At 45.8% G+C, this 24,652-nt stretch overlaps 2 protein-coding genes across 3 annotated transcripts in view; one reads left to right on the top strand and one right to left on the bottom strand.

The window, feature by feature from the left end:
* The window catches only part of WDR78 (WD repeat domain 78), an 88,094-nt gene extending 67,502 nt beyond the window's left edge, over window positions 1–20,592 (bottom strand). Inside the window, exons 1-2 of the mRNA XM_015415783.1 lie at window positions 20,055–20,592; window positions 19,478–19,782 (exon numbers count right to left, since the gene is read on the bottom strand). Coding sequence (XP_015271269.1) covers window positions 19,478–19,782; window positions 20,055–20,592 — 843 coding nt within the window. The remainder of the gene's footprint in view (window positions 1–19,477; window positions 19,783–20,054) is intronic.
* A 2,507-nt stretch (window positions 20,593–23,099) lies between these two features.
* Window positions 23,100–24,652, top strand: part of MIER1 (mesoderm induction early response 1, transcriptional regulator) — a 46,255-nt gene continuing 44,702 nt past the window's right edge. For both annotated transcript variants that reach the window (XM_015415792.1, XM_015415791.1), the window contains exon 1: window positions 23,100–23,241. In XM_015415792.1, the coding sequence (XP_015271278.1) occupies window positions 23,233–23,241 (9 nt within the window). In that variant the 5' untranslated portion in view covers window positions 23,100–23,232. The remainder of the gene's footprint in view (window positions 23,242–24,652) is intronic.

The raw sequence follows: 24,652 nt of genomic DNA, 5'->3' as shown, positions 1-24,652 counted from the left end.
TCTCCGAGTATTTCCCAACTCAGAGCTTGCTACCGTTCATCGGGGGCCGGTCTTGGCTGACAGAGGGATTTTTTGAAATGTTGATCTTTCTCCCGTACTCCTTCCAGGCCTCAGTATGGTAACAGCATGGAAGCAGGAAAATGCAAACCTGGAAAAGCCAGTGCTGAAGGCCAAGATAGAGAAGGGTTGAACAGCTGCCATGCATTTCCTTTTCGAGTTTAGACAGGCGGGAACAAAGGGGAACCAAACACTGCAAGATACCAGCTTGCTGAAAGGGTCACCCAGCGGGCTGGGCTGAGAGGAAACGGGCCCTGAGGCCTCAGACGGGCCTTTCAGTCCTACTCTTTGTCTCTCCCCCAGACTGAGGCAAACTGGGAGATGAAGGCCAACAAGACAGGAGGAGAGTTGATACGGAGAAGAGGGCCACGTGTGGATGGACGGACGGGAGACGATCCAGAAGGCAAGTTCTTCCGCGAAAGCGGGAGGCTTGCAGTGTAAGCAGGGGGTAACTGGCAACTTGAAGCCTGGCGCGACACCAGGGTCTGAAGCTCCCGATTGTCATGCCTGCCCCTGCTGATGTCATGCCTGCCTTTGCTGATGCCCCTGAACAGGCTCCTGAGGACCCTGAACAGGCTCCTGAGGACAGTACTGCAGCAGAAAGGCAAAGACTGGATCCTGTAGCTGAAAGCTATCTAAGTGGTGAGGAGGATAGAGCCTCCCAGGGAACACCTGCAAGGGATCAGTCTCTGCTGCAGCCCAGTAATTCATCATCAGACTCGCCTCCACCTGTAACCAGGCTCAGGAATGTAAGAAGACAACAGCTGAGAGAGCGAAGGCAGAATGCACGCATGCGTGCCAGAAGATCTCTTAGCCCTGCTTACTGACAGGATCATGTCCTCACTCCCTGCGCTAGCTAATGAGTTGATTAGCTAGCACTGTATATATGCAAGTCTGTTGCCAGCAGTCATTTGTGCTGGCAACGTCGTTTGTTCAGGACCTGAATCCTTGCATCTCTGCTCCAGACCTTGTGGAATTCTTCTCGGCTTGATCCTCGGCTTTTGACCTTTGGCTTTGTTGACCCTGCGTTCATCTCTGACTCCTCTGGTATTGTTGTGATTTATGGACTTGAAACTTTGGTATGTCTGACCCTGCTTTTGGACTGTGATTTAAACCTGCTTGAACCTTGCTACCTGGTTTGCCCGGCTTGACCTCGGACTGTTCCTGGACTTTTGCTTGCTTGTGTTACGCCCCCTGGTCCTGCCGTGACAGGGTGGTGGCGGGGGCAGGGGCAGGGGCTTGATCAGGGTGGGTAGGTGGGCCACGGGGTTATCCTAATGAGCTCCTGCACCTATTTTCTATTAAATGACCCCTGATAATATCAACTGGGTATGGGGACAGATTTGGTACCAGGATTTGTGGCAAGGATTCATCTTTGTGCATTGTGCAATCCATTGCTACTAGAAAGTAGTTGCTTCAGATCGAGGAGCTGTCCATAAACACAGATCAGTTTACCTCCATCTTTTTTGGGGGTGTGTGTGCATTTTTTTGTGTGTGGGCATGTGTGTATGTGTATGTGTGTGCTTGTGCCTGGAAGTCATAGCGACCTCTGGCAACTCCTACTGAGGCATGGAGGACATTCAGAGAAGTAGCTTGGTAGCCTGCCTCCACCTCCCAGTCCTGGTATTCTTTGGAGGTCTCCCACCCAAATACTTGCCAGGGTCAGCCCTACTTAGCTTCCGAGATCTGATGAGATTGGGCTTGCCTGGGCTATCCAGATCAGGGCAGTTTACCTCCATCTTGATAAATGACATCTGCAACAATGGTCCCCGAAACTAGTTACTGCAGATGTAACACCTGGGCGGAGGGGAAAATGTTAGCAATCTATTCCACAGGGATCCCTTACAAGGTTATGATCTGTTCATGACAAAAGAACTTCCCCATTCCCAAATCATCAATATCCTGATCCACAAAGACAATCAAATCATGGCCTACAACTTATTCAGGGCAAACTTTCTGGAACATCACCTTGGTTATTGTGGCAGTCATGAAGTCCAAAGTCACACTTGCCACAAATGTCTTTGGTTTGATATTGACTAAGATGACATATTCATGTTAAGTTGCCTGACAAACCTCAATACTAAATCTAAGATCAATCCCATCAGATAAAGCAAGACAACTCTTATCATTGTTTGGAAATGTTGACTTGTTTAAAATGCAGCAGCCAGGTTACGGACCAGTCCACAAATCTGGTATCTTGCCAGTGTGTAATGATCTCTGTGAAAGAACTTTTGTGCTGTCTCTTGCCTCAGCCTTCAGCAGGGGACTAAACACAGAGTCAGAGTGCTAGAGAGGCCAAGCCCAATCACCCTTTCCTTTCTGCTTCTCTGATGCTGTCCCTTTGATCTGCAGATTGCTACTCTCAGGGAAAACTTCCTTCTTTCTGGCTTGCACACACATTGCCAGAGAACTCTCCATCTTGGCATCATGGATATAGGACATGCTTTTCTGCATCCCTATCCATCCAGCTAGTTAGACTAGATTAGAAATCTATCTCTATTCTGTTTAGAAATGGAGATCCCTATAATAAGGATCTCTTATTAGTTTGAAATGACAAAAGAAGATCCATGTAAGTTTCTTCTTAGCTGCACACATACAGACTAGGGAAGTTCTGCTGTGTTGTAAACCTTGAGCACTCTGCTAACTTTAAAGATGCACAAATCCCATCAATCTCAACTGAGTTACCAATTTGTTTCTGGCACAATATTCAATTCTTACCTTGAAAGCTTCTAAACCAGGGGTGTCGAACTCATTTGTTATGAGGGCCAGATCTGACATAAATGAGACCTTGTTGGGCCGAGGCATGTGTGTCATAAAATGTAATGGCAGGTAGTGGAGATATAAACTTTATAAAGGACACAAACACAAAAGGGTTTTTTTTTACTTACATGCACTCTTGAAATATTTTGTTTATTTAACAGTGTCTGATAACTGACACCTCTTGCTCTGAATTATTGCATCAAAATATCTGTGCTGTTGCAATATTGCATATGCTCAGGTGTGTATCTGTAAGCTGCAAACCTACGATGACGCAGCAGCAGCAGAACTGGAAGAAGAAGCAGAAGATAGTCAGTTCCACTGCGGGCCTGATAGAAGCCCTCCAGGAGCCTGATCCAGCCCCCGGGCCGCATGTTTGACACCCCTGTTCTAAACAGTCTAAAACTGGGGGACCTGAAGGATCACCACGGCTAGTAGCCACTCCTCTAAAAATATTAACTACTTTTCCTATCCCACACATCTGAAATGCTACCCAGAATTCTTGGTCCTGGATTCTCCCAAAGGACCAGAATTTCAGGGGGCCTTTGGGGATGCTGTGGGAGGAGGGAGGCGAGGGGGAAAAATTCTGAGGGCCAAAGTCCTTGCTCCCACAGAAAAGCTGGTCAATGCTCCCTCTAAGCTGTGGAGTCTTGTGAGCAAAAATTCTACTTCGTAAGCTACTGGCATTAAAGTTGTGAGTGAGTGATTTGGCTACTGCATAAACTAGTTTGCTCTCGAGCCATCCTTCCTGAGCTAAGACAAAAAGGTGTGAGCTGGAGGTAAAAAAACTTAGCTAGCTCACAATAACTCAGCTTAGAGGGAACACCAGTCTGGATCCAAGCCTCAGTTTAAAGCTTAAAGCATTTTTAAAAATGTCATCTTCCCTTACCTTGTCATCTTGCTTCCATCCCTGCGAGCAACAGCTAGTGAAACTTTCTGGGAGACATGCAACTTTTCAGAGAGCCTAAAGCCAGCACTTAACTGTACCTCATAACTGCCAAAAAGAAAAACAAATATTTCTCCCCCCCCATGATTGTTGCTTTCTCTATACCTCCCAATGAACTGTTCTAGAGTCAACCCTGCAAGTGATTTCTGCCATCTCAACATCTTCTGAGGTCCTATTCTGGGGTTTCCTGCTTTAAGAAATAATGTGCATGATTACTAAAACATCCTATCAGATTTTGCTGCATGGACACATTTTCTGTTAATCAGCGCACCAAAAAGCCTCCTGTCAAATTTAGTCAAAGGGAGGTGTTTTCTGTTAATCAGGGCATCAAAAGCAGCCTCCTTTCAGAATTTGTTCCATGGAGTTTTTGGTTCAATATACTTTTGCTAATGTAAAGATTCTTTCACCCTAACCTGGATATCCCAGGATCGCCTGATCTCATCAAATCTCAGAAGCTTGGGTTGGCCCCGGTTAGTACTTGGACAGGAGACCACAAAAAAAGTCCAGGGTTGCTACAGAGACAGGCAATGGCAAACCACCTCTGAAAATCTCTTGCCTTGAAAACCTTTAGGGGTTGCCTTAAGTCAACGATGACATGATGGCGAAAAGGTGGGGGGAGAATCTTTCAGGGCAAGTCCTACTTGCTTAGCACAGGTAAACGTTACATAACTGCCACAATATGAGGAATCAATGTCTTAGAGGGTGTGCTGAGTACCTTTTGAATTTGTGTCCAGTCACTTTGCCTGCCAGGTAAATTGGGTAGAGATGAACAGGACTGTTCAACACATGGCACAATTCAACTTCTTGCTACACAATCTGCAGATACACAGGGGATACAAATCTTACTTTCAAATTTCTATTTTTGTTTCCAACATCTGACTTTTCCAGCTGCTTTATTACACTGGAGAGACTTACTTTTGTTTGGTGTTTTTTTTTTAATTATCTCTCTCTATAATAATGCTGTTTTAAAGTGGCAACATTCCATGCGCTCTCATTGGCTGCAAAATGCTCCCCCTCAGCCATTGGCCCATCAGCCGCCACTCAAGAGCACTTGCGTGCCATTGGCCGGGTGCTGGGTCTGCTGCTTTTTCCCGCCCACTCCCCCTTCAGCCACTCTGCCTGGCTTTCTCTTGAGGAAGATGCTTCTCCTGCTTTCCTCCTGTGTGGGAGTAACGTTTCCCTCAGTGGCTGTTGGTAGGTGTAACGAAATGGCAGTTACCTGTGTTTGTTTAAAATGTTCCACCATAATTGAGCTGTAGTTCCAGAGAGGGGCCTGTAGTAGTATCACTCACTGGGTTGAATGGGGCTTCCTCATCTGCTGGACTACAGTTCCCAGCTGCCCCATGGCCAAAAAGAGTGGCAAAAGAGGGACTGCCCCAAGGGGCAGGGCAGCATCAATATAAACTCCAGCCCATTCAGGGAGGAGGCCGTCTTTGTCCTACAGGAGGTTAGGAAAGGCTCCTGCTCCCTGTGCTGACCAGGCCATCCAGGCCAGAAGCCACAGACATGCGGGAACCCTGGGAGGCAGCAGAAATTCAGCCACTCCACAGTCAGTTGGACTGGGGAATGAATGGAAGTTTCTCTGCTCTCGTGGGCCAGAGAGAGAGAGAGGCTGGAGCACAGAGCCAGAGGCTGGTGTGTAAGGAAAGAGGATGGTGTTTAACCCCTGTAGATTTATGCCCTGTGGGTTCATAGTGTGTCCTTACTCCTACAGCTGTGCCTTATTTAGTGTGTGTGTGTGCACCTCATAACTGTGTAAATAGATAAAATCTTTTATTTGGGCTAATAATCTGTGTTGTGCTCTGACCACATAGTCTCCCCCACTCTGCACAATAACAAAGGGAGGGGGTAGCCCAGGGAAGAAAGGAAAGGCCAGACCTTTGGGCTGCCAACTTTCCAGAGATCCCCCGAAGATTGGGGATTCCATTTCCAAATAGGGAGATTCGGCCAGAGGGTTCTCAGTGTCCCTCTAAAAAGGCAGTGACAATTCAGTGAGTGGCAACAGCGAACTTAAAGAGTGAGATACGCCCACGGGACAAGGGTGGGAGGCGAGCCCGTTTCGCCACAGTGAGCAACGAAGCTTGGTTCAGACAAAGGAAAGAAACCCTTCGCAGGCCATTGTGAGGAACTCATTGGGACAAGTCTGGATAGGGTTGCCAGCTCGAGGTAGGGAAATCCCCGCCCCTGGTTCAAAACAGTCCAGTGGCAGCTTTAAGACCAAGTTTTATTCAGGTACAAGCTCTCCCTCCTCTACAAGGACAGATTTGCATGTCCAGCCACTGTGCGCTATCTCAGGCTTGACCTTGTAGTCTCCAGCTGCACTTACTCGGCTGGGAACGCAAAGCGCGCAAACCATAACCATTGGCTTTTGCTCATTGCGGGGGGTATGTTTGATTTCACTATAAGTCAGAGGCCCTTATACTGAAGGCTATTCGGGGTCATTTCGTAGAAAAAGAGCTAGGGGGACTCATTAGCATAACTCATTAGCATATGCCACACCCCCTGACATCACCGGAAGTGTGTCCTCCCCACAGCCGGCGGCGACCTCCAGCGGGCACCAGCAGGGAGCTCCAGGCCCCGCCCTCCCGCACCTCACCCGGGGGGATGGCGTCCCCCCGCCTCCCCCCCCCAAATGACCCATGGTTGTTGTGCAAGTAAAAAGAGGAAGAGGAGAATGATGTTGACTGCTGGGGTCCCCATTGCAGAGAAAGACGACTTTTCCTCCTGGGAAACGATTGTTGCCAATCTCCAGGTGAGGGCTGGAGATCACTCAGAATTACAACTGCTTTCCAGATGGCACAGATCAGTTCCCCTGAAGAAAATGGTGGACTCTGAGATGCCCCCCAATGACAGCCAATGTGATGTGGCAGTCAGGGCTTCAGAGTACAGTGGAGGCTGCAGGTGTGGGGGGGATGGAAAGCTGAAGAGTGAGGGGGAAATAAAGGTAGGTTGCTGATTGGCTGGGAAGGAGATGGTGTTGCCAACTCCAGGTGAGAAATTCCTGAAGATTAGAGGGATGGAGCCTGGGGAGGGTGAGGTTTCAGTAGGGGTGGGACCTTTGACAAGTAGAATGCCTTAGACTCCACCCTTCAAACCACCCATTCCCTCTTGGGGAACCATTGTTACCAATCTCCAGGTGTGGGCTGGAGATCACTCAGAATTACAACTGCTCTCCAGAAGGGAGGGGGGAGGAGATTGAAATCTGAAGTCAGAGGGGCAGATAAAGGTAGGTTGATGGTTGGCTGGGAAGGAGATAGGGTTGCCAACTCTAGGTCTGGGAATTCCTGGAGATTTGAGGGGTGGAGCCTGGAAAGGGTGGGGTTTGAGGAGGGGTGGCACCTCAGGCAGGTAGAATGCCATAGACTCCACCCTCCAAACCAGCCATTCCCTCGTATTGAACCATTGTTGCCAATCTCCAGGTGAGTGCCCAAGGCCGGGGCACCCGCCCAGAGCCTCTTTCTAGAGCTCATTGTATATATTTCCACAACGGGCCTTATTTCTAGTTTAAGTATAAAGCAAATACTAACATGTTAACAATCAAACAGTAATGTTAAAAGAACATATCAAGGGGAAACAGTCAATAAAAAATAGGTCACTAAGATACAATAACAGACCAGACTATACAAAGTTAGTCGTAATAATATTGACTTCTGCTATACATATGTGATTAATTCACAATATTTCTGTGATATAAATTTTGATTGAGATGAAGAATTCCCAGAAACATAGTCTAGAAATGGGACCCATTTAGCTTACAAACTCCTTTCCCTTCCCCTCCCCACAACGAGTAGCAATTACAGTTTTTGCTGCTGCGAGCAAGAGAGAAATGAGTTCTTGGTGGATTTGAGGTATGCAATTATCACGCCATAGGTCCAATAGGACCAGATCCAGCGTCTTATCAATATCATACCTGGTGATAACTTTGATATAATTAAATATCTTTAGCCAAAACTCTGCAACATTTTTACAGTCCCACCAACAATGAATGAACGAGCCCTGCATCCCACATGCCCTCCAACAAAGTGATGAGTATGATGGTGAAATATGGTTTAGATTTTTTGGCGTAGTGTACCAATGCATTAGAATTTTGTATCCCTGTAAACGGATATTTAAGGAATGTGAGGTCAATATCGGAGAAGCCCATATCTTAGACCAGGCTTTGTCTGTCAGAGTAACTGCACAATCTGTTTGCCAACTATTTTGATAGTTCATAAGTCATGTTGAGTAGGTTTCCAAAACATTTTTATAGATAAATGAAAAAAAAATTTAAGGCACAAATGATCCGTTTTCATATTTTGTTCAAATGCAGTGCAAGGCATTGTTAGTCCTGTTTTTATATCTAAGGAATGAAATAAATATTTTATCTGTGAGTATTCAAACCAAGGTAAATGGCATTCATATCTGCTTTCCAAGTATTCTTTCTTTTTGAGAGTTTATTGCCCTGTAGGATATCAGTTTCAATTTCAGTTAGCCTTTATTGCCATAAAACAATACCTTCCTGTAGGATATCAACAAAATGGGTGAGTTTTTTGTCTTTCCAAACGGTAAAAGAGTTATGAGCTTGGGCTGGAGTAAACCAGGATTGGCCTACAAAGGTAATCAATGGTGATGGTTTGGGAGCTAATAGGCCTTTCCTCTTGTCCCAAATCTTAAACACATTAGACAAGAAGATATCTTTTTGGAGTATGGGATGGTTTTTCCCATAAAATGGAATCAAATGAGGTTTTATCTAAATAATATTTTTCTATAGTTTTCCAGTTTGAAAGGAAATTAGGATTATAGAGTTTAAGTAGCTCCATGAACATCACTGCTTCATGATAGTGAGTCAAGTCTGGAAGGGCCAGTCCACCTCTATTGATTGGTCTTTTTAAAGTGTTCGCTCTCACCCTGGGTGTGGATGAGTTCCATATAAAAGCAAAAAAGGATTTTTGCCACACCTTTAAGCACTCCTTAAGGACCATCATGGGAATTGTGTGAAATAAACAGAGAAATTTTGGGAAAATAAATGTTTTAATTATTTGAAGTCACTCCATTCAGGAAGAGAGAGAAGTCGCCTGAGTTAAATGTGAGTCTCTGTCCAATTCCTTTAATGAAAGGAAGTTAGTTTAAAAATATTGTGAATATTAAGTGGGATTTTAATTTCCAGATATTGCCAAACTTTGGATACCCAACAAAAATTGTATTGTGATTTGATATAATCCTTTTGAGATTGAGATAACTTGATTGGATAGAGCAAGGTTTTTGAAGGATTACCTTTAAGGCCTGAAATTGAACCAAAAATATGCAGCAATTGTTGTAAAGCTGGTTGTAATGATTCCTTGTTTTATGAGAGTGTGTGTGCCTTTAAATGTTTGGTTAAAGTGTGGTGATAAGCAGACTAGAGTGATTGAGAGAGACAAATGTGCTGTGATTGGTGGATGACAGTGTGGAGGGAGTTTTTGAAAGGAATCTCTGTGTGTGTCAGTTATGAAAAGTTAGTTATGACAGTCAGTTGGAATTGTTCAGTGTGTGTGGGATCTGAGAGAGAGCAGCATATATCTTCAATAATGAAACTTTAAAATTCTTAAAGAAGTTAAATTTACCAAGAGATTAAACTGTGTGGTCGCCTAAGTGAGAGATACCTGTCAGGGTGGAATCTTAAGGACTAAAACTGACAGTGTGTGTGATACAGTTGACAAATATATTTACAAGAACCTTATTCCCAGCCAGTTACATAATAACCAACCTCTTATTTTGTTCCTTTTTCAATAAATCCTATTTTATTTAAATATATCCCAGAAATGGGGGGCACCCTACTTCCAATTAATTGGAGGGCGGCGGCGGCTGAGCGGCGGAACAGTGGCAGTGAACGATGAGCGGCGATCTGGCAGAGAAACATGGCGGCGGGCCGGCAGCAAGCAGCAAGCGACCCAGGCGGTGATTGGTCCGAGCGACGTGGCAGCGTGGTGACGTGGCACTGTCGGAGCCTGCGGGACGGAGACCAGCGGTTGCAGCCATCGCGCCGCTGCATACCATGAGGACCACCCCAGAAGGAGCCGATGTGTGAGAGAGGAGATCTCCGCCGAGACACCGTCGCCTGAATACAGCAAGAACCCGCCACGGAAAGAACAACGTAAGAAGAAGATCATAGCTGCTTAGGTGCCTGGTAGGCACTCACCCCTCCCCTTGCACTGTGGCCCTAGTTAGGTAATTTAAATGTTGATGTAAACCGCTCCGAGCCTCCGGGAAGGAGCGGTATATAAGTCAAATGTGTAATGTAATGTAAAAAGTCATATCAATTCTTCCTCAGGACCACATATATCCTTGAAAGCCTAGATCCTGGGTCACAATACCAAAACCAGAAGCAAAGAGGGGATTTGGAAGTTATTAAAATTCCTGGTGGCAGCTGGAACTACCTATTTTGGAAACACAAAATATAAATATAAATATTAAAGAGAAATACAGTCCTCCCCAATAAGAGGACGTCACACTGGTAATGTGATTTCAGGGCTAGTTAAAATCAATGCCAAGTCATTGGCGAATAAGCTAATTTTAATTTGCTTTGGGCCAAGTTGTATTACATGAATTGAGGAATGCTCTCTTACTGCCTGTGCGTGAGGCTCAATAGCTATTGCAAATAGCAGGGGTGATAATAGGCATCCCTGCCGTATGCCTCGAGCCAATTGGAACTCGTTAGTGTCAGAATTATTGATTTGTATAATTGCTTTAGGTGAATGATACATTGCTTGTATTGCCCATCAAAAATCAGGGCCGAAGTTCATAGTCCACAGGACTTGTTCTAAATAACATGGCTCAACCGAGTCAAACGCCTTTTGCATATCCACAGACAATATAAAAGAGGAGTTGACCCAGGTATTGTTGCAATATTTAATTAAATCCAAAATCTTTCTAGTATTGTCGGAAATATCCCTATTAGGGATTAACCCCGTTTGGTCTGAATCTATATACGATTCAATAAATCTATTTCACAGCCAAGGTGGCAGTGAAAATTTTGTAATCAGTGTTAAGAAATGAAATTGTATGGAACGAACTTGGGTTATTCAGATCTCTGCCTTTTTGGGGAATAACAGTAATTTTTTGCCAAACTCCAGGTGGGAGGCATTATACCATCCTGTAGAATGTGGTTTACAAGTTGTTGCTAGCTGGGCTGAAAGAATGTGGCTATATTTTTATAGAATTCAGCCGTAAAACCGTCTGTATCAGGTGACTTATTGTTTTTGAGAGATTTTATAGTACTTTGAATCTCTTGGGGAGAAAAAGGTTCTTCCAACCAATTTTTGTGCTGGTAAGAAATGATGTTCCATATAGGAAACTGTGATTTAAAAAAAATATTTTATGCACATGGGCTTAGGATCCATTGAGTTGTATAATGATTGTAGTATTTTTTTAAAAAATCCTTGTTTTCTTTAGTTGTAAATTTTAGTTGCCCATTTTTATTTCTGATAGAAAGTATAGTATTTTCAGTCTGCTGAACTTTCCACACTAGTAGTCTGAGAGACTTGGGACCAGGCAGCCAGTATTTTTGTTTAACATACAATAGCTGCCTCTGAATTTTAGAGATCTCTAGGACATCGAGTTTTTTCCATTCTAATAACAGTTTTTTATATATATATTTTCCTGCCATATGTCTTGAATTCCATTTCCAACCTTTTGATATTATCTATTAACTCTAGTTTTAACTGGGGGTTTTTCTTTTTTACAGGTGGAAGCCATAGCCATTATTTTGCCTCTAAGAACAGCTTTAAAAGTGTCCCATATGAGATATTGAGACGTTCCACATGCTGCATTAAATGAGAAGTATTCTTTGATATTGTTTTCTATTCCTTCTGAAACTGAAGGTGTCAATAAAAGCGAATTATTAAGTTTCCAGTTGTGACTGCGTATGGTTTTAAGAGACTTCCTTTTGTGGTGTCCCCCAGATTTTGGAATATGCTTCCCCAGTATATTTGCCAAATGTCTACTTGGTTTTCTTCTAGGTATCAGGAAAAATTTTATTTGCTCAGGCATTTGGGGTTTTTTTTTAAACCAGTGTTAGCTTGGGGGTTTATTTGCTGTTGTTTATTGTTTGATTCTTCGTTTTTATGTTATTGAGTTATTCTGTCTTTGCTGCAAGTCACCTTGGAGGCTGATTATTATGAAACAGCAGGATAACTTTTACATGCATTTATATATTTAAAAGGCTTTCAGTCAGCCTTTCTCACACAGGGAACTCAAAAGCAGATTACAATGGTAAGTTAAAAGATATCCATAAAATTATATAATACAATAAATACAACAAATAACAATAACTAAAACACAAATCCATAACATCTTAAAATCAATACATCTCACCATCATCAGCTCAGTCCCTTACAGAGCTTATGAAAGCCCAACAAATATGCCTTTCTAACACATTCAGGAAGATTATTCCATAACTCAGGAGTTACAGTGCAAAATGCCTGAGAAGGGCAGTGTTTAGAAAATATCCACAACACAACTCTTTAGTAGACTTCTTTGGGGCATATAAACACCACTGAATAAACCTAACTACATTATGCAAATAGACCTGTGAAGGTAGACTTGATTTTCCAAATTTACAAAGATATTACCAAGCTATTCACTTATCAAATACTTTAAAAATGATAAATCCATATCATGATGAGCTTGGGTAAATATTCAACAATACTATACATACCCATATTCAATTCAATAAGTTATCTGGCAGTCGTCCTTGGAACGACCTCAAAGAATTGATGACAATCCGTTTTTATTAGCATACCTATCTACTTAATAAAAGAAAATCTTTATTACCCAAAATCTCCACATTTCAAACCTTTTTAAATAAAAAAGGTATGCTATCATCAGAATTACAACTGCTCTCCAGATGGCAGAGATCAGTTCCCCTGGAGAAAATGGTGGACTCTGTGTCCTTATACCCTGATGAGATGGCCCCCCATGACAGCCAGTGTGACGTAGCAGTCCGGGCTTCAGAGCAGGGTAGAGGTTGCAAATGGGGGAGGGTAGATGGAAAGCTGAAGGCAGAGGGGCAGATAACAGTAGGTTAATGATTGGCTGGGAAGGAGATAGGGTTGCCAACTCCAGGTTGGACAATTCCTGGAGATTTGAGGGATGGAGCCTGGAGAGGGTGAGGTTTGAGGAGGGGTGGGACCTCAGACAGGTACAATGTCATGGACTCCACCCTCCAAACCAGCTTCCTGTGGAACCACTGTTGCCTATCTCCAGGTGAGGCTGGAGATCACTCAGAATTACAACTGCTCTTCAGGAGGGAGGGGGGAATTGGAAAGCTGAAGTCAGAGGGGCAGATAGCAGTAGATTGATGGTTGGCTGGGAAGGAGATAGGGTTGCCAGCTCCAGGTTGGGAAATTCCTGGAGATTTGAGGGGTGGAGCCTGGAGAGGATGGGGTTTGAGGAGGGGTGGGACCTCAGACAGGTACAATGCCATAGGCTCCACCCTCCAAACCAGCCATTTCCTTCTGGGGTAACCACTGCTGCCAATCTCCACATGAGGGCTGGAGATCACACAGAATTACAGCTGCTCTTCAGATAGCAGAGATCAGTTCCCCTGGAGAAAACTGTGGACTCTGTGTCATTATATGCTGCTGAGGTCACCACAGCAAATTGACACTGAGTTCCCAAGGCCATGGCACCTCCCCAGAGCCTCTTTCTAGAGCTCGTTGTATTTATTTCCACAACGGGCATTATTCCTAGTTTATATATAATGGCTAAAATGACAAATAATTTAGAAGATACATTTTCTCAAGAAATGTTATCCAACTTTATATCAATATGGTTTCCAATACTGAAATATTTAACACAACAAGAAGAGATACCAAATATAATAGATGACTTAAATCTTTGGTAATCAAGGAATATTCTAAGATTTATTGTTTGTTTATTTATATATTTATTCTTCAAATTTCTATCCCGCCCTCCCATCCCCGGCTGACTCAGGGTGGCTCACATAAAATCAACATAGAATTACATAAAATCAACGTACAATTACAATAAAACAATTGAACCATCTAAGACAGTACTAAAACCAGTTAACAATGTCATAATAAGTGCTAATTGTAAACAGGTCATTGTATTTTTTTTGCATGGTACTTATATTAATGTAATACTTGTATCTTTGTTACACTGCATATATATTATTTTGTTTGTTTATTTTAATTTTACTGCAATAAAAATATATTTTAAAAAAAGAAAGGCATTGTTCACAAGCTCACTCAACTTCTAGAGACAAGAACCCCAGAGAGAGCATTATAGTTGCAATGTTTTGTTTGTTTACTTGTTTGAGCAGCCAAGTAATATGATGTAGAAGCAAAGATGCACACCAAATGGCTTGTTATTTACTTGAACCAGCTATAAATATGCAAGGAAACATACTCAAAGACTACCGAAAAGATTTCATAGCGCTCAGCTAAGAATATCTGTGAACAAATGCGGAACATGAACCTGGGTCTCCCAGACTGTAGGCTATCAAAGCACTATACTGTACTGGCTCTCAGCAACTATACGCATCTGGCTATCCTTGAAGATGACTTGGAAACTTCAGCAGGTCCAAAATGCAGAACACCACTTGTTTGGGGCTGCATACATGCAGACGTGGGTATTAAACTGCTGAGGGGTCACACAAGGCTGAGGTCCCCCAGCATATTGTCTCATATTGCCTAATGTCAGCAGACAAACCAGGTTGTACCCATCTGATGACTGACCTGCAGGGTAGTGGCTTAAAGAGTCAAATAGGAAGTCCATTTACCCATCTAATGAATTAGCATTCGTGGCTATTAATGAATTTATCATCATTACATACTGACTGAACTATATAATAGATTTATTATGGTGATGTTCCGTATCTTTAAATATACAAGGATATCTATTGGCAACACTGGTGAGAGTGCAGGAAGAGGGGCTCGATACTATGTTTTGTACCAGGCATCGCTTTATCTGCAGCTCTGTATGTGACACTAAGGCTGCGGTCACATGCACCAGTTGAAGCACAGGAAAGAGGCTATTTCCTCTGGAGGAATTTGACACGCAGTTGTGAAATCACACAGCCCTTTGAAGCTGCGGGAGCCCGTCACTGTGTGATCAGACACAACTGTGGGTGAGTTGTGGGTTTTTTTCCATTTGTTTCCCTTGTGCATAAATGAGCAATCAAGGAATCGCACCTCTGCAATGAGGGCCCCCTATGGAGTATGTGATGATGCGCATACTACAGGGGGGGGAACACAGCATGGAGTTGTGTTGGCCTGATCAGACCAACCCGACAGCATGAGAGCATGCTTGAGTGATCAGACGGGAAAGTCTGCCCATGCCCTGCCTTATCCAGATAACCCTGGACTTTCCCCGGTCTTTTAACTCTGCTTCCATGGCAGAGCAGCACAGGTTGCTGACAACTGTGGGATGCTTCCCAGCTGATGCTGTTTGATCGCTCCCTTTTTTTGTGATTAAACTTTATTGAGAATATAATCAGCTTTACCAAGTAGTATATATCATAACATTATACAACAAGAGCTTGGTGTTTAGTAAAACAGAGTAGCTTAAAACAGCATATTATGTGATAATACCTGAGAGCATACTGTACTGTAATTAATATGTCTATGTATTGTTTGCTAAGCCTAGTGAGTGATAGGGTTAATTATCTAGTGTTGTGGTTGATTTAAACTTTCTTGTGTCAGTTGTGGGTCAGAGGTATAACCATTTGTGGCATATTTGTTTAGAAGGGAATATATGTTGTGTTACCATATATTCCAGTACTGGAGCCCAGATGCGTGTAAATTTAGTGTTTATTGGTGCGGCGTATCTAAAGGAGCGTGTGATTGCAGTCTGGACCAGACTCAAGGAGGTGCTTTTGAACTTGGGGGCTGGGGGCTAAGATATTTGAAAGCACATCTGTATATGATGCTCCTGCATCAGAATTGGAGCAGGGTGCATAAAAATCTATGATTTTTTAAAAATAAGATTTTAAATTTTAAATTAGGTTTTTGGGGGTTTTGTGAAAATGCGTTTTCAGGATTCTAAAGATAGTATTCTAAAGATAGTTTTTAATTAGATACATTATAGCTCAAAAATGGAATATATGTATGTGGTGTTTTTTAAAAAGTTTTGTAAATGAGTTTCAATAATTCATGGATCTGGGGCTCAATGTAATGCTGTACCAGAATCTTCTATAGAGTAGCCTTCAGTCTAGAAGATACCATCACAGAGGCTTAGTTTTGCAGTTCTCATTTTAAATTTTATTTTACTTCATTTATACGCCATTTTTCTCCCCAATGAGAATCCAAAGCGGCTTCCGTTTCTCCATTTTATCCTCAAAACAACGCTGTGAGGTAGGTTAGGCTGAGTTTGTGGCTGTCCCAAATCAATTTGTTCAACCAAAGCAGACAAGAATGTCACCTTGTGGAACTCCTGAAATAAATCCAGCAGATTTCATACCTTCTGCACATTTAGAACTGTAGTAGAAAGTCTTTTTTTTATTCTCCCAGACCTTTTAAGTGATTGGTTTCTGGTTGTATATGTTTTATACATTATCCAGATAGTATTTACATGTAATGACTGTTGTTTTGTCGTTTATTGCTTTTATTGTTTTAATTGTATTGTACAGCACTTTGGGAACTGTAATGTTTAAAAACAGCAGAGGAATAATAAACAAATAAACACAGATAAGCATTATGCTGGTTTCTGGTTGAAGGAAAGAAAACTTCTTTTTCCATCCATCACATTAAGACGTATTCAATACTAGGGGGAATAAGAAAGACAAGTTGACAGTATTTTGAGATTTGAAAAAAGACAGCTGAAATGCTCTTAAAGAATTAAGTGAACACTGCATTAACTTGAAAATGAATTTGCGCTTCAAACAGGAATTGGATCTCAACAGAAATGAACAAGACATTTTAACCACAGACAATCTGATTTGGCAGAAGTTGGCTACCTTTGAAGATTTCTCTTTTATACTTGAACATCAGACTGTAGTGATGCATCTTTGGGGACCTATTGGGGAACTGTTGTGTAACCCTCCCTATAAATGCAACATCTACAGAAAGGTTTCTTCTGGGGCTAAAACCAGTAATGGCAGTCAGCTGTAGTTTTGGGTCATTTATATGGACTGTCAATTTATTATCAGCTTCATCCACAATTTAAGAAAAGAACCTTCATGCAAAAAACCCATGATCAATTCATGTAAGAAAAGCTACAAAGGAAATACTTTGAAATAAATAGATGTTGTACATAGGAAATGCTACATATATTATTTTATAATGGCTTTTAAAAGTACATTTATTGTGACAGCATAACTGAAGTAAGTAGGACACAAGCTTGAGTTCTCTGATATAGGATATCTTGATTGGAAAGCATACTGATATAAAAGATGGAAAGGTGTCCTCTTCTCTGCTTTCCCTAAGTTGCTGTTGATAATTCTCTTATTTGTACACTAAGTATTAAACAAATGCAAGCAAACAGTTCTCCAGAAATACAATACAGTACAAGTAGAGTTGCAATAAAAATGCGGAATGGATTTTCCATTAGGGTCTCAAGGCCCAAATACACTACTCTGGGGATGGAATGAGAGACCACGGAGTGGAATGACAGCTCCAGGGTGTAGCAGGAATGTTCTGTGACTGGAATGAGAGACCATGGAGTGGAATGACAGCCCCAGGGTGTAGCAGAAATGTTCTGTGACTGGAATGAGAGACTCCGGAGTGGAATTACAGCTCCAGGGTGTAGCAGGAGTGTTCAGGGACTGGAATGAAATACCATGGAGTGGAATGACAGCCCCAGGTTGTAGCATGAGTGTAAAGGGACTGGAATGAGAGACCACTGAGTGGGATGGCAGCTCCAGGGTGTAGCAGGAGTGTTCAGGGACTGGAATGAGAGACCACGGAGTGGAAGGACAGTCCCAGGGTTGGGGCCGAGTGGTTCCTCCGCCTCCCTCATTCCCGGGGTGGTGGCCTTCCACTCCTAAGCACAAATTCCACCTCTTGCGTGTGAGGTCATTCTGGCTCCCCCAGCTCTAGTGTGGGGCTCTTTAAAAAGTTATGGCTGCCGCTGCTGCCAGCAGCAATGGCAGCGGGGGCCGAGTGGTTCTTCCGTCTCCCTGAGCCCCGGGGTGTTGGCCTTCCATTCCTAAGTGCAAATTCCGCCTCTCATGCCTCTTGCGTGTGATGTCCAAGCGGCGTTGCCGGTCGGACATCACACACGAGAGGTCATTCTGGCTCTCCCAGCTCGCGTGCAGGGCTCTTAAAAAAGTTATGACTGCCCCCGGCAGCAATGGCGGTGGTCGCGGGGGTTGGGGCCAAGTGGTTCCTCCGCCTCCCTGAGTGGCCTTCCACTCCTAAGCGCAAATTCCGCCTCTCGCGTGTGATGTCCGAGAGGTCATTCTAGCTTCCCCAGATGTCCGAGAGGTCATTCTGGCTCCCCCAGCTCTTGTGAGGGGCTTTTTTAAAAGTTATGGCTCCCGCCGCTGCTGGCGGCAATGGCGATGGCCACGGGCGTGGGGGCCGAGTGGTTCCTCTGCCTCCCTGAGCCCCGAGGTGTTGGCCTTCCACTCCTAAGCGCTAATCCCACCTCTCGCATGTGATGTCTGAGCGAGAGGTCATTCTGGCTCTCCCAGCTCTCGTGGGGCACTTGAAAAAGTTATGGCAGCCACCACTGGCGACACGAATGGCGGCAGATGCGGGAGGTGGGGGCCAAGTGGTTCCCCCGCCTCCCTGAGCCCCGGGGTGGTGGACTTCCACTCCTAAGAGCGAATTCCGCCTGTGTGATGTCTGAGCTCTCGTGAGGGGCTCTTTAAAAAGTTATTTAAAAAGAGGTCATTCTGGCTCCCGCAGTTCTCGTGAGGGGCTCTTTAAAAAGTTATGGCAGCAGCCGTGGGGGGTGCGGGCCGAGTGGTTCCTCCATCTCCTTGAGCCTCGGGGTGGTGGCCTTCCAGTCCTAAGCGCAAATTCCACCTCTCGCGTGTGATGTCACACGCGAGAGGTCATTCTGGCTCCCCCAGCTCTCGTTAGGGGCTCTTTAAAAAGTTATGGCTGCCAGCGGCAGCAAAGTCGGCAGCCGTGGGGGTGGGGACTGAGTGGTTGCTCCGCCTCCCTGAGAGGTGCCTAATCCTGTTGTCTCCCATTGTGGTTGTTCCGCCTCCCTGAGTCAGGTGCCTAATCCCGTTGTCAGATAGGAACTGGCCAAACTCCCTAGAGACAAACTGTGTGCCGTTGTCACTCACCAACACGTCCGGTAGTCCGTGGGTGGAGAACAAGTGGCGCAGCACGTTGATTACGGTGACTGAAGTGGTTGAGTACATGTGAGCAACCTCCAGCCACTTTGAGTACGCATCAACGACTACAAGGAACATTTGTCCCTGAACAGGCCCCGCAAAATCCAGGTGAAGCCTGGACCATGGCTTCCCTGCAGATTCCCAGCGCTGTGGCGTAGTGGTAGGAGGCTCAAGCCTGGCCTGTTGACAGGGCATACACACTTTAACCCATTCTTCTATGTCGGCGTCTAAGCCGGGCCACCAAACATACCCCCGGGCCAGCGCCTTCATGTGGACCATGCCGAAATGGCCCTCATGCAATGATTCCAACAACTTTTCTTGGAGTTTGATGGGCACCACCACCAGGTTTCCCCACAACACACACCTTTCAACACCTAAAGCTCATTTTGGCGTGCCCGGAAAGGTTTGAACTCCGGCTCCACATTTCCTACCGACCACCCCCTCCATACCCAGTTTAAAACACGGGCAAGTACACTGTTTTTAGCTGTCGCAGCAGCAATGTCCATAGAGGAGACTGGGGCCTGAGGCAATTCATCTATAGCTAGCACCATGCTAGCTGGAGCAGGGTCCAAGTCTTGGCCGGGTAGAGGGCAGCGACTGAGGGCGTCCACGTGTCTGATCGCCTTGCCCAGCCTGTGCTCAAAGTCATAATCATAGGTGGTGAGGAAGATCACCCACCACATCCGAGGAGACAGTATGTTGGGGATTTGCCGGTCTGGGGCAAAGATCCCCAACAGTGGCTTGTGGTCGGTTACTAAGAAAAAATTTCTTCCAAACAAAAAGTCATGAAATTTCTTGACTGCAAAAACTAGCGCCAGACCCTCTTTATCAATTTGTGCATAGTTTTTCTCCGCTACAGATATTTATTTATTTATTTAATTTTATTTATACCCCGCCCTCCCCGCATTGCGGGCTCAGGGCGGCTTACAAGAGTATGGCACACAGTGCGATAAAACAGCGATAAAACAATATAAAACACTTAATACATGGGCCAAGCCCAAGGATCCCACGTAACTAAAAACCTGCCATCCGGCATTAAGTGGCTGAGGACTGCCCCCACCCCGAACGGAGATGCATCTGCCACCAGCACTAGCAGTTTCTGTTCATCATAGTGCGTGAGGACAGCGTTCAACGATAATAGGGCTTTGACTCCCTTGAAAGCCCGCTCGTGTTCCGAGCCCCACCTCCATTTTGCGTCCTTGTGGAGGAGCGCGTGTAAAGGAGCTGCCACTGACGCTTTGTGTAGCAAGAAAGCATGGTAGAAATTTAACAGTCCTAAAAAGGACTGGAGCTCTTTTTTGTTGAGGGGTCGTGGGGCATACTTAATTGCTGCCACTTGGTCCTCTGTGGGGTGGACACCACTTTCATCTACCCGAAATCCCAAAAACTCCACACCTGGGACTCCCACAAGACACTTAGGCTGCTTTACTTTGAGGCCAGCAGACTTGAAACGCTCAAACACTGTTCTCACCCGTTCCATGAGCTCCTGGTCAGACCCCCCTGCAATCAGCACATCATCGAAATATGGTACCGTGCCTGGCACCCCTCTAAGCAAACCTTCCATAAGTCCCTGGAAGATCCCTGGGGCAACATTTACCCTGAACTGGAGTCTATTGACCCTGAATGCTCCTCTGTGGGTAACGATGGATAGGCTTCCGCTGCCTCCCTAGTCACTGGCAGCTGCTGGTACGCTTGCGCTAAGTCAAGCTTTGCAAATACCTTCCCTCCCCCCAGTGCACTTATAGTCAGCGCAAATCCTTACAGACCCATCTGACTACCAGCGTCACTATTGGAGTTTTCCATTTGCTAAAGGGAATCGGCTCAAGCACCCCCTGCTCGATTAGCTTGTCCAGCTCTGCTTCGATCCGGGGTTTGAGCGAAATGGGCACCTTCCGATACTTTAATCAGATCGGGGTCACGGAAGGATCAAGTTGGACCGTCTAGATGGAGGGTGACGTGGATCTTCCCTTGACCGCCGGTGTGAAGGACGGTCGATGCGAACGACAGGCTCGTTGTCATCTGACAGCTGGCTTCTCTGATGGCTGCTTGTGATTGCTGGTTCCTCGGTGGGGATGCTGGCGCTGATTTCTTTGGCGCTCTGCAGACTCATGCTAGATGGCCCCGCCTTCCACACGCTCGACACACGATGTCTTTGAGCCAACAGTGCTCTCAAGGGTGGTTCCCGCCACAACCGGCACACACTGGGCTGGCTGCAGGCTTCACTCGGGTCCGCTTGTCTGCTCCTGCTTTAACTGCGCATACGTCCTCATCTGCGTCACCACCCTCATTGCCGGAAGCTTGGTGGTGGACACGCTGTTCTGTTGACGCCAACCACTGCCGTGCCTCTTTGGTTGACTTGTCGGCTGCCTCCGCGGCGACGGCCTCAGTGTAGGTGACAGCCCAAAGTCAGGGTGGTGCAGGCGAACAACCGCTGTTGCAGCCTTTCGTCCCTCATGCCGCACACCAGCTGGTCTCGGAGGGCCTTTTTGATGTTCGCAAAGTTGCAGGGTCTTGCAGCCTTACGCAACACCGCTACATACTCGGCCACCGACTCGTTAGCTGCCCGAGCTCTTTTATAGAAGGCATGCCGGCAGGCAATCTCTGATGGCTGAGGAGAGAAGTGCGCTTTCAACTTCTCTGTCAGGTCCTTGAACGAAACTGTTGTGATGTCCGCTGGTGCTACCAGCGACCGGGCAATGTCAAAAACGCTCTTGCTGCAAGAGCTCAGGAGGGTTGCCCGCTTCTTCTCTTCAGTTGCAATGTCGTTCGCCTGGAGGTGGAACTCGAACTGCGTCAGGTAAGCATCCCAGTCCTCGGTGGTAGGTTCGAATGCCTCGAACTTCTGGCTATTGGCCATCCTGACAGGCGCTTCCACCAGATCTGGTGGTGCCTGCTGCTGATTGGCAACAGCGCGATGCTCGCTGTTGTCCGTCGTGGGATAGTTTAGCGGGGCTGCCTACCCACACTAATATCTCATCCTCGTTGCCAATTACCTCGCTGGCTTAACAAAATAGTCAGAGAGTGATTCAGCAAAGATTCAACTTTATTCAGCAACTCAAACACAACTCCAACAGGGATCAACACCTGATAGCCAGAACAGCTTTTACATTGCAGCTGTCCTGCTTTTAAACTCTCCTGGCTAATGTAGCCACACCTACTGTACAATTACCAACCAATACGGTTGTATGTATAATGACCAATCACAGAGTCCCGCTCAGGAAGCTTGCTGACAAGTGATTGGTTGGTTCTTCCTGGGCTCTCAATGCGATTGGATGGATTTGGATCCTAGCCCAGGACAAAGCTTAACATGACATTTCAATTAGATGTTTTCATCACACATTATGCATTCAATGGCAGCTTATTGAATACATTACAGGGGGGGAGAGTGGTTCCTCCAGGGTATTTCAATGGAGCCCATGGCAGTCAAGCATTCCTGGATCCTGTCCTTCCTTTTAGTACATCCCCTGAATGCCCTCCTTCTAATACCAGGTGCTGAGTGAGAAGCATGCTTAGTGGCTGAGATGAGTACTTGTCACATTTTGGTTTCCCATTTTCAGTACAGAAGACTTTCATAAATCTGAAAAGAAACTGAGTTCCACGTAGAGCAAACAGACAAAAGTCTATGACCCGAAGGGGAGGTAGCGCGCCAGAACATTTGCTTATGACTTTGTCCTGACCAGGTTATGGTTGGCCGGCTGGGGGGCTGAATTTGAGGGACTTTCCCATTTTTTGGCGGGTCCACTTGCTAAAAAAACCCTGCGTTTGTCAGCGCCAGAAAAAGAGGCTTTTTTTGGGGGGGTGGCTACTGACCAGTTGAGGAAGGTATCGGGAGCATCCCACCCCCCCTTTCGGAACTGGTCGCGAAGAAACGGTTTGTGCGATGGGGGTGGGTAGAGCGCGCCTCTTCGCCACAGAACTGGCGTTGAGGTAACGCCGGAAAACGGGCGCTGCACTGTCTCGTGACTCGCTGATTCGCTGGCGCTCAGACAGAGAGAGAGGCGGTGTCGCGGGCGCGCCCACCCCCTTTGCGCGGTGACGTCGCAGGTCTTCCCCTCCCTCCTTCCACCGCTGCCTCCTCCTCAGAGACGGTGACCGCCGCCGCCGCCGCTCCTGCTGCCCCCTCTGTGCCGTTTCCTCCTCCTTCGCCGCAGCGGCGATGTGACTCTCCTCTCCTGGCTCGGCCCGCCCCAGCTGTGCGGCGAACATGGCGGAGGTGAGGGAGAGCCGCGGGCGGCGATGGGGCGGGGAGGGAGGGGGGAGGAGGAGGCCGAGGGGAGAAGGGGGAGTCGAGTCCGGGCCCGGCAGGGAACTTGTTGCACCGCCGCTGCCTGCCTGCCTGCCTGCCTGGTTGCTTTCGCTTCCCATAAGTTAGTTGCCGGGGGCGGGAGTAAGGTCCCAGGACGGGCCTGGCGTGTGACGTCTGGCGCTGGGTAGCCGGGCGGTTTCTGGAGGGCTCACCGGCCTCCTGGGACTTGGGCAGATGGAGGGCGACCCTGCGAGAGGAGGAAAGATTGGCTTCTTTCTTGGGGGGAGGGGGAGGACAGGGCTGGCCTTTTGCTGTTTGGGACAGTGAGGATTTACCCAAGTTGTCGCCTTCTTTCTTTCTTAGGATGCGAGTGGGAAATACCCCAAGTGTGAAAGAAGGAAGGGCTGTTATTTCTGAAATTTGCAAGCTTTACTTTTGTTGGCATGAGGGAAAAGTGGGTTGACGGGGGCATATTAATAGTGCTGGAGTATGCTGATCCTATTCCCGTTCCCAGCCCGTTTTTCCATCGTCCAAGGTTTAGGATGGTCAAGGGTGTTCGTTTGGGTCTGAAACTCTTGCCTCTGTTAGAGAAAGTGGCAATGTGTGTTTGGGGCCAGCTGAGTTCTTTCAATGTTGATTCTTCTAAACATATTCTAAAGTTAAGTGCTAGGTCTAGGCTGGAATACTGTTTGTCTTAAATGTTAATTTATTAGATCAATATTGTCTCAACCAAAGGAACTAAAAGTGTTGTTTCACCTTCACAACAGTGTTGTGGGGTAGGTTAGGCTCAGAGGTACAGTTCTCCCAGTCCACCCAGTATCAGGGAGCTAAGATTTGAATGTTGATGTCCCACATCGATCAGTAGTCTACCCATTACCTTCTGCTGGCTATTAAGGGATTGCTTTGGCAAGGATTCCACACACACACACCCCTTTGAAAGTAAAGCCGATATTGGGGGGATTGCAGTAAAACCATTCTTTGGAATACAAATGTCTCAAGTTTTTTGGTTTAGGGAATAATTCCATAAAAGAGGCTTGTAGTTCCTCACCTGAGGCCAGCTGCTTGGACTGTGATGCAGCTTCCACTATGTACCCCCCCCCCCAAAAAAAAAGTGGCATGGGTGTCTCACATAAAGTCCTGTATGCACAGTGACCTGATCTATGAGAATTCAACCAGCTTTCTTTTTTGAATAGAGGCTGAGCAGATCAGTGTGTGTGTGTGTGTGTGTGTGTGTGTGTGTGTGGACCATCACAAGAAATACTCCTGCTGCACTCTTCTTCAAGTGTGTGATAAAGAGAAGGAGCACACACTTAATCCGAAACAACGTTGCCTACCAAATAAATTACTGAAGCAGGCCCTGGCCTGATGCACTAATAAT

The sequence above is a fragment of the Gekko japonicus genome, unplaced genomic scaffold (assembly GCF_001447785.1).
Source record: "Gekko japonicus isolate JY-2015 unplaced genomic scaffold, Gekko_japonicus_V1.1 scaffold20, whole genome shotgun sequence".
Lineage (NCBI taxonomy): Eukaryota > Metazoa > Chordata > Lepidosauria > Squamata > Gekkonidae > Gekko > Gekko japonicus.
The sequence above is the reverse complement of the archived record's forward strand: the minus strand, read 5'-3'. Positions and strand labels throughout refer to the sequence as shown.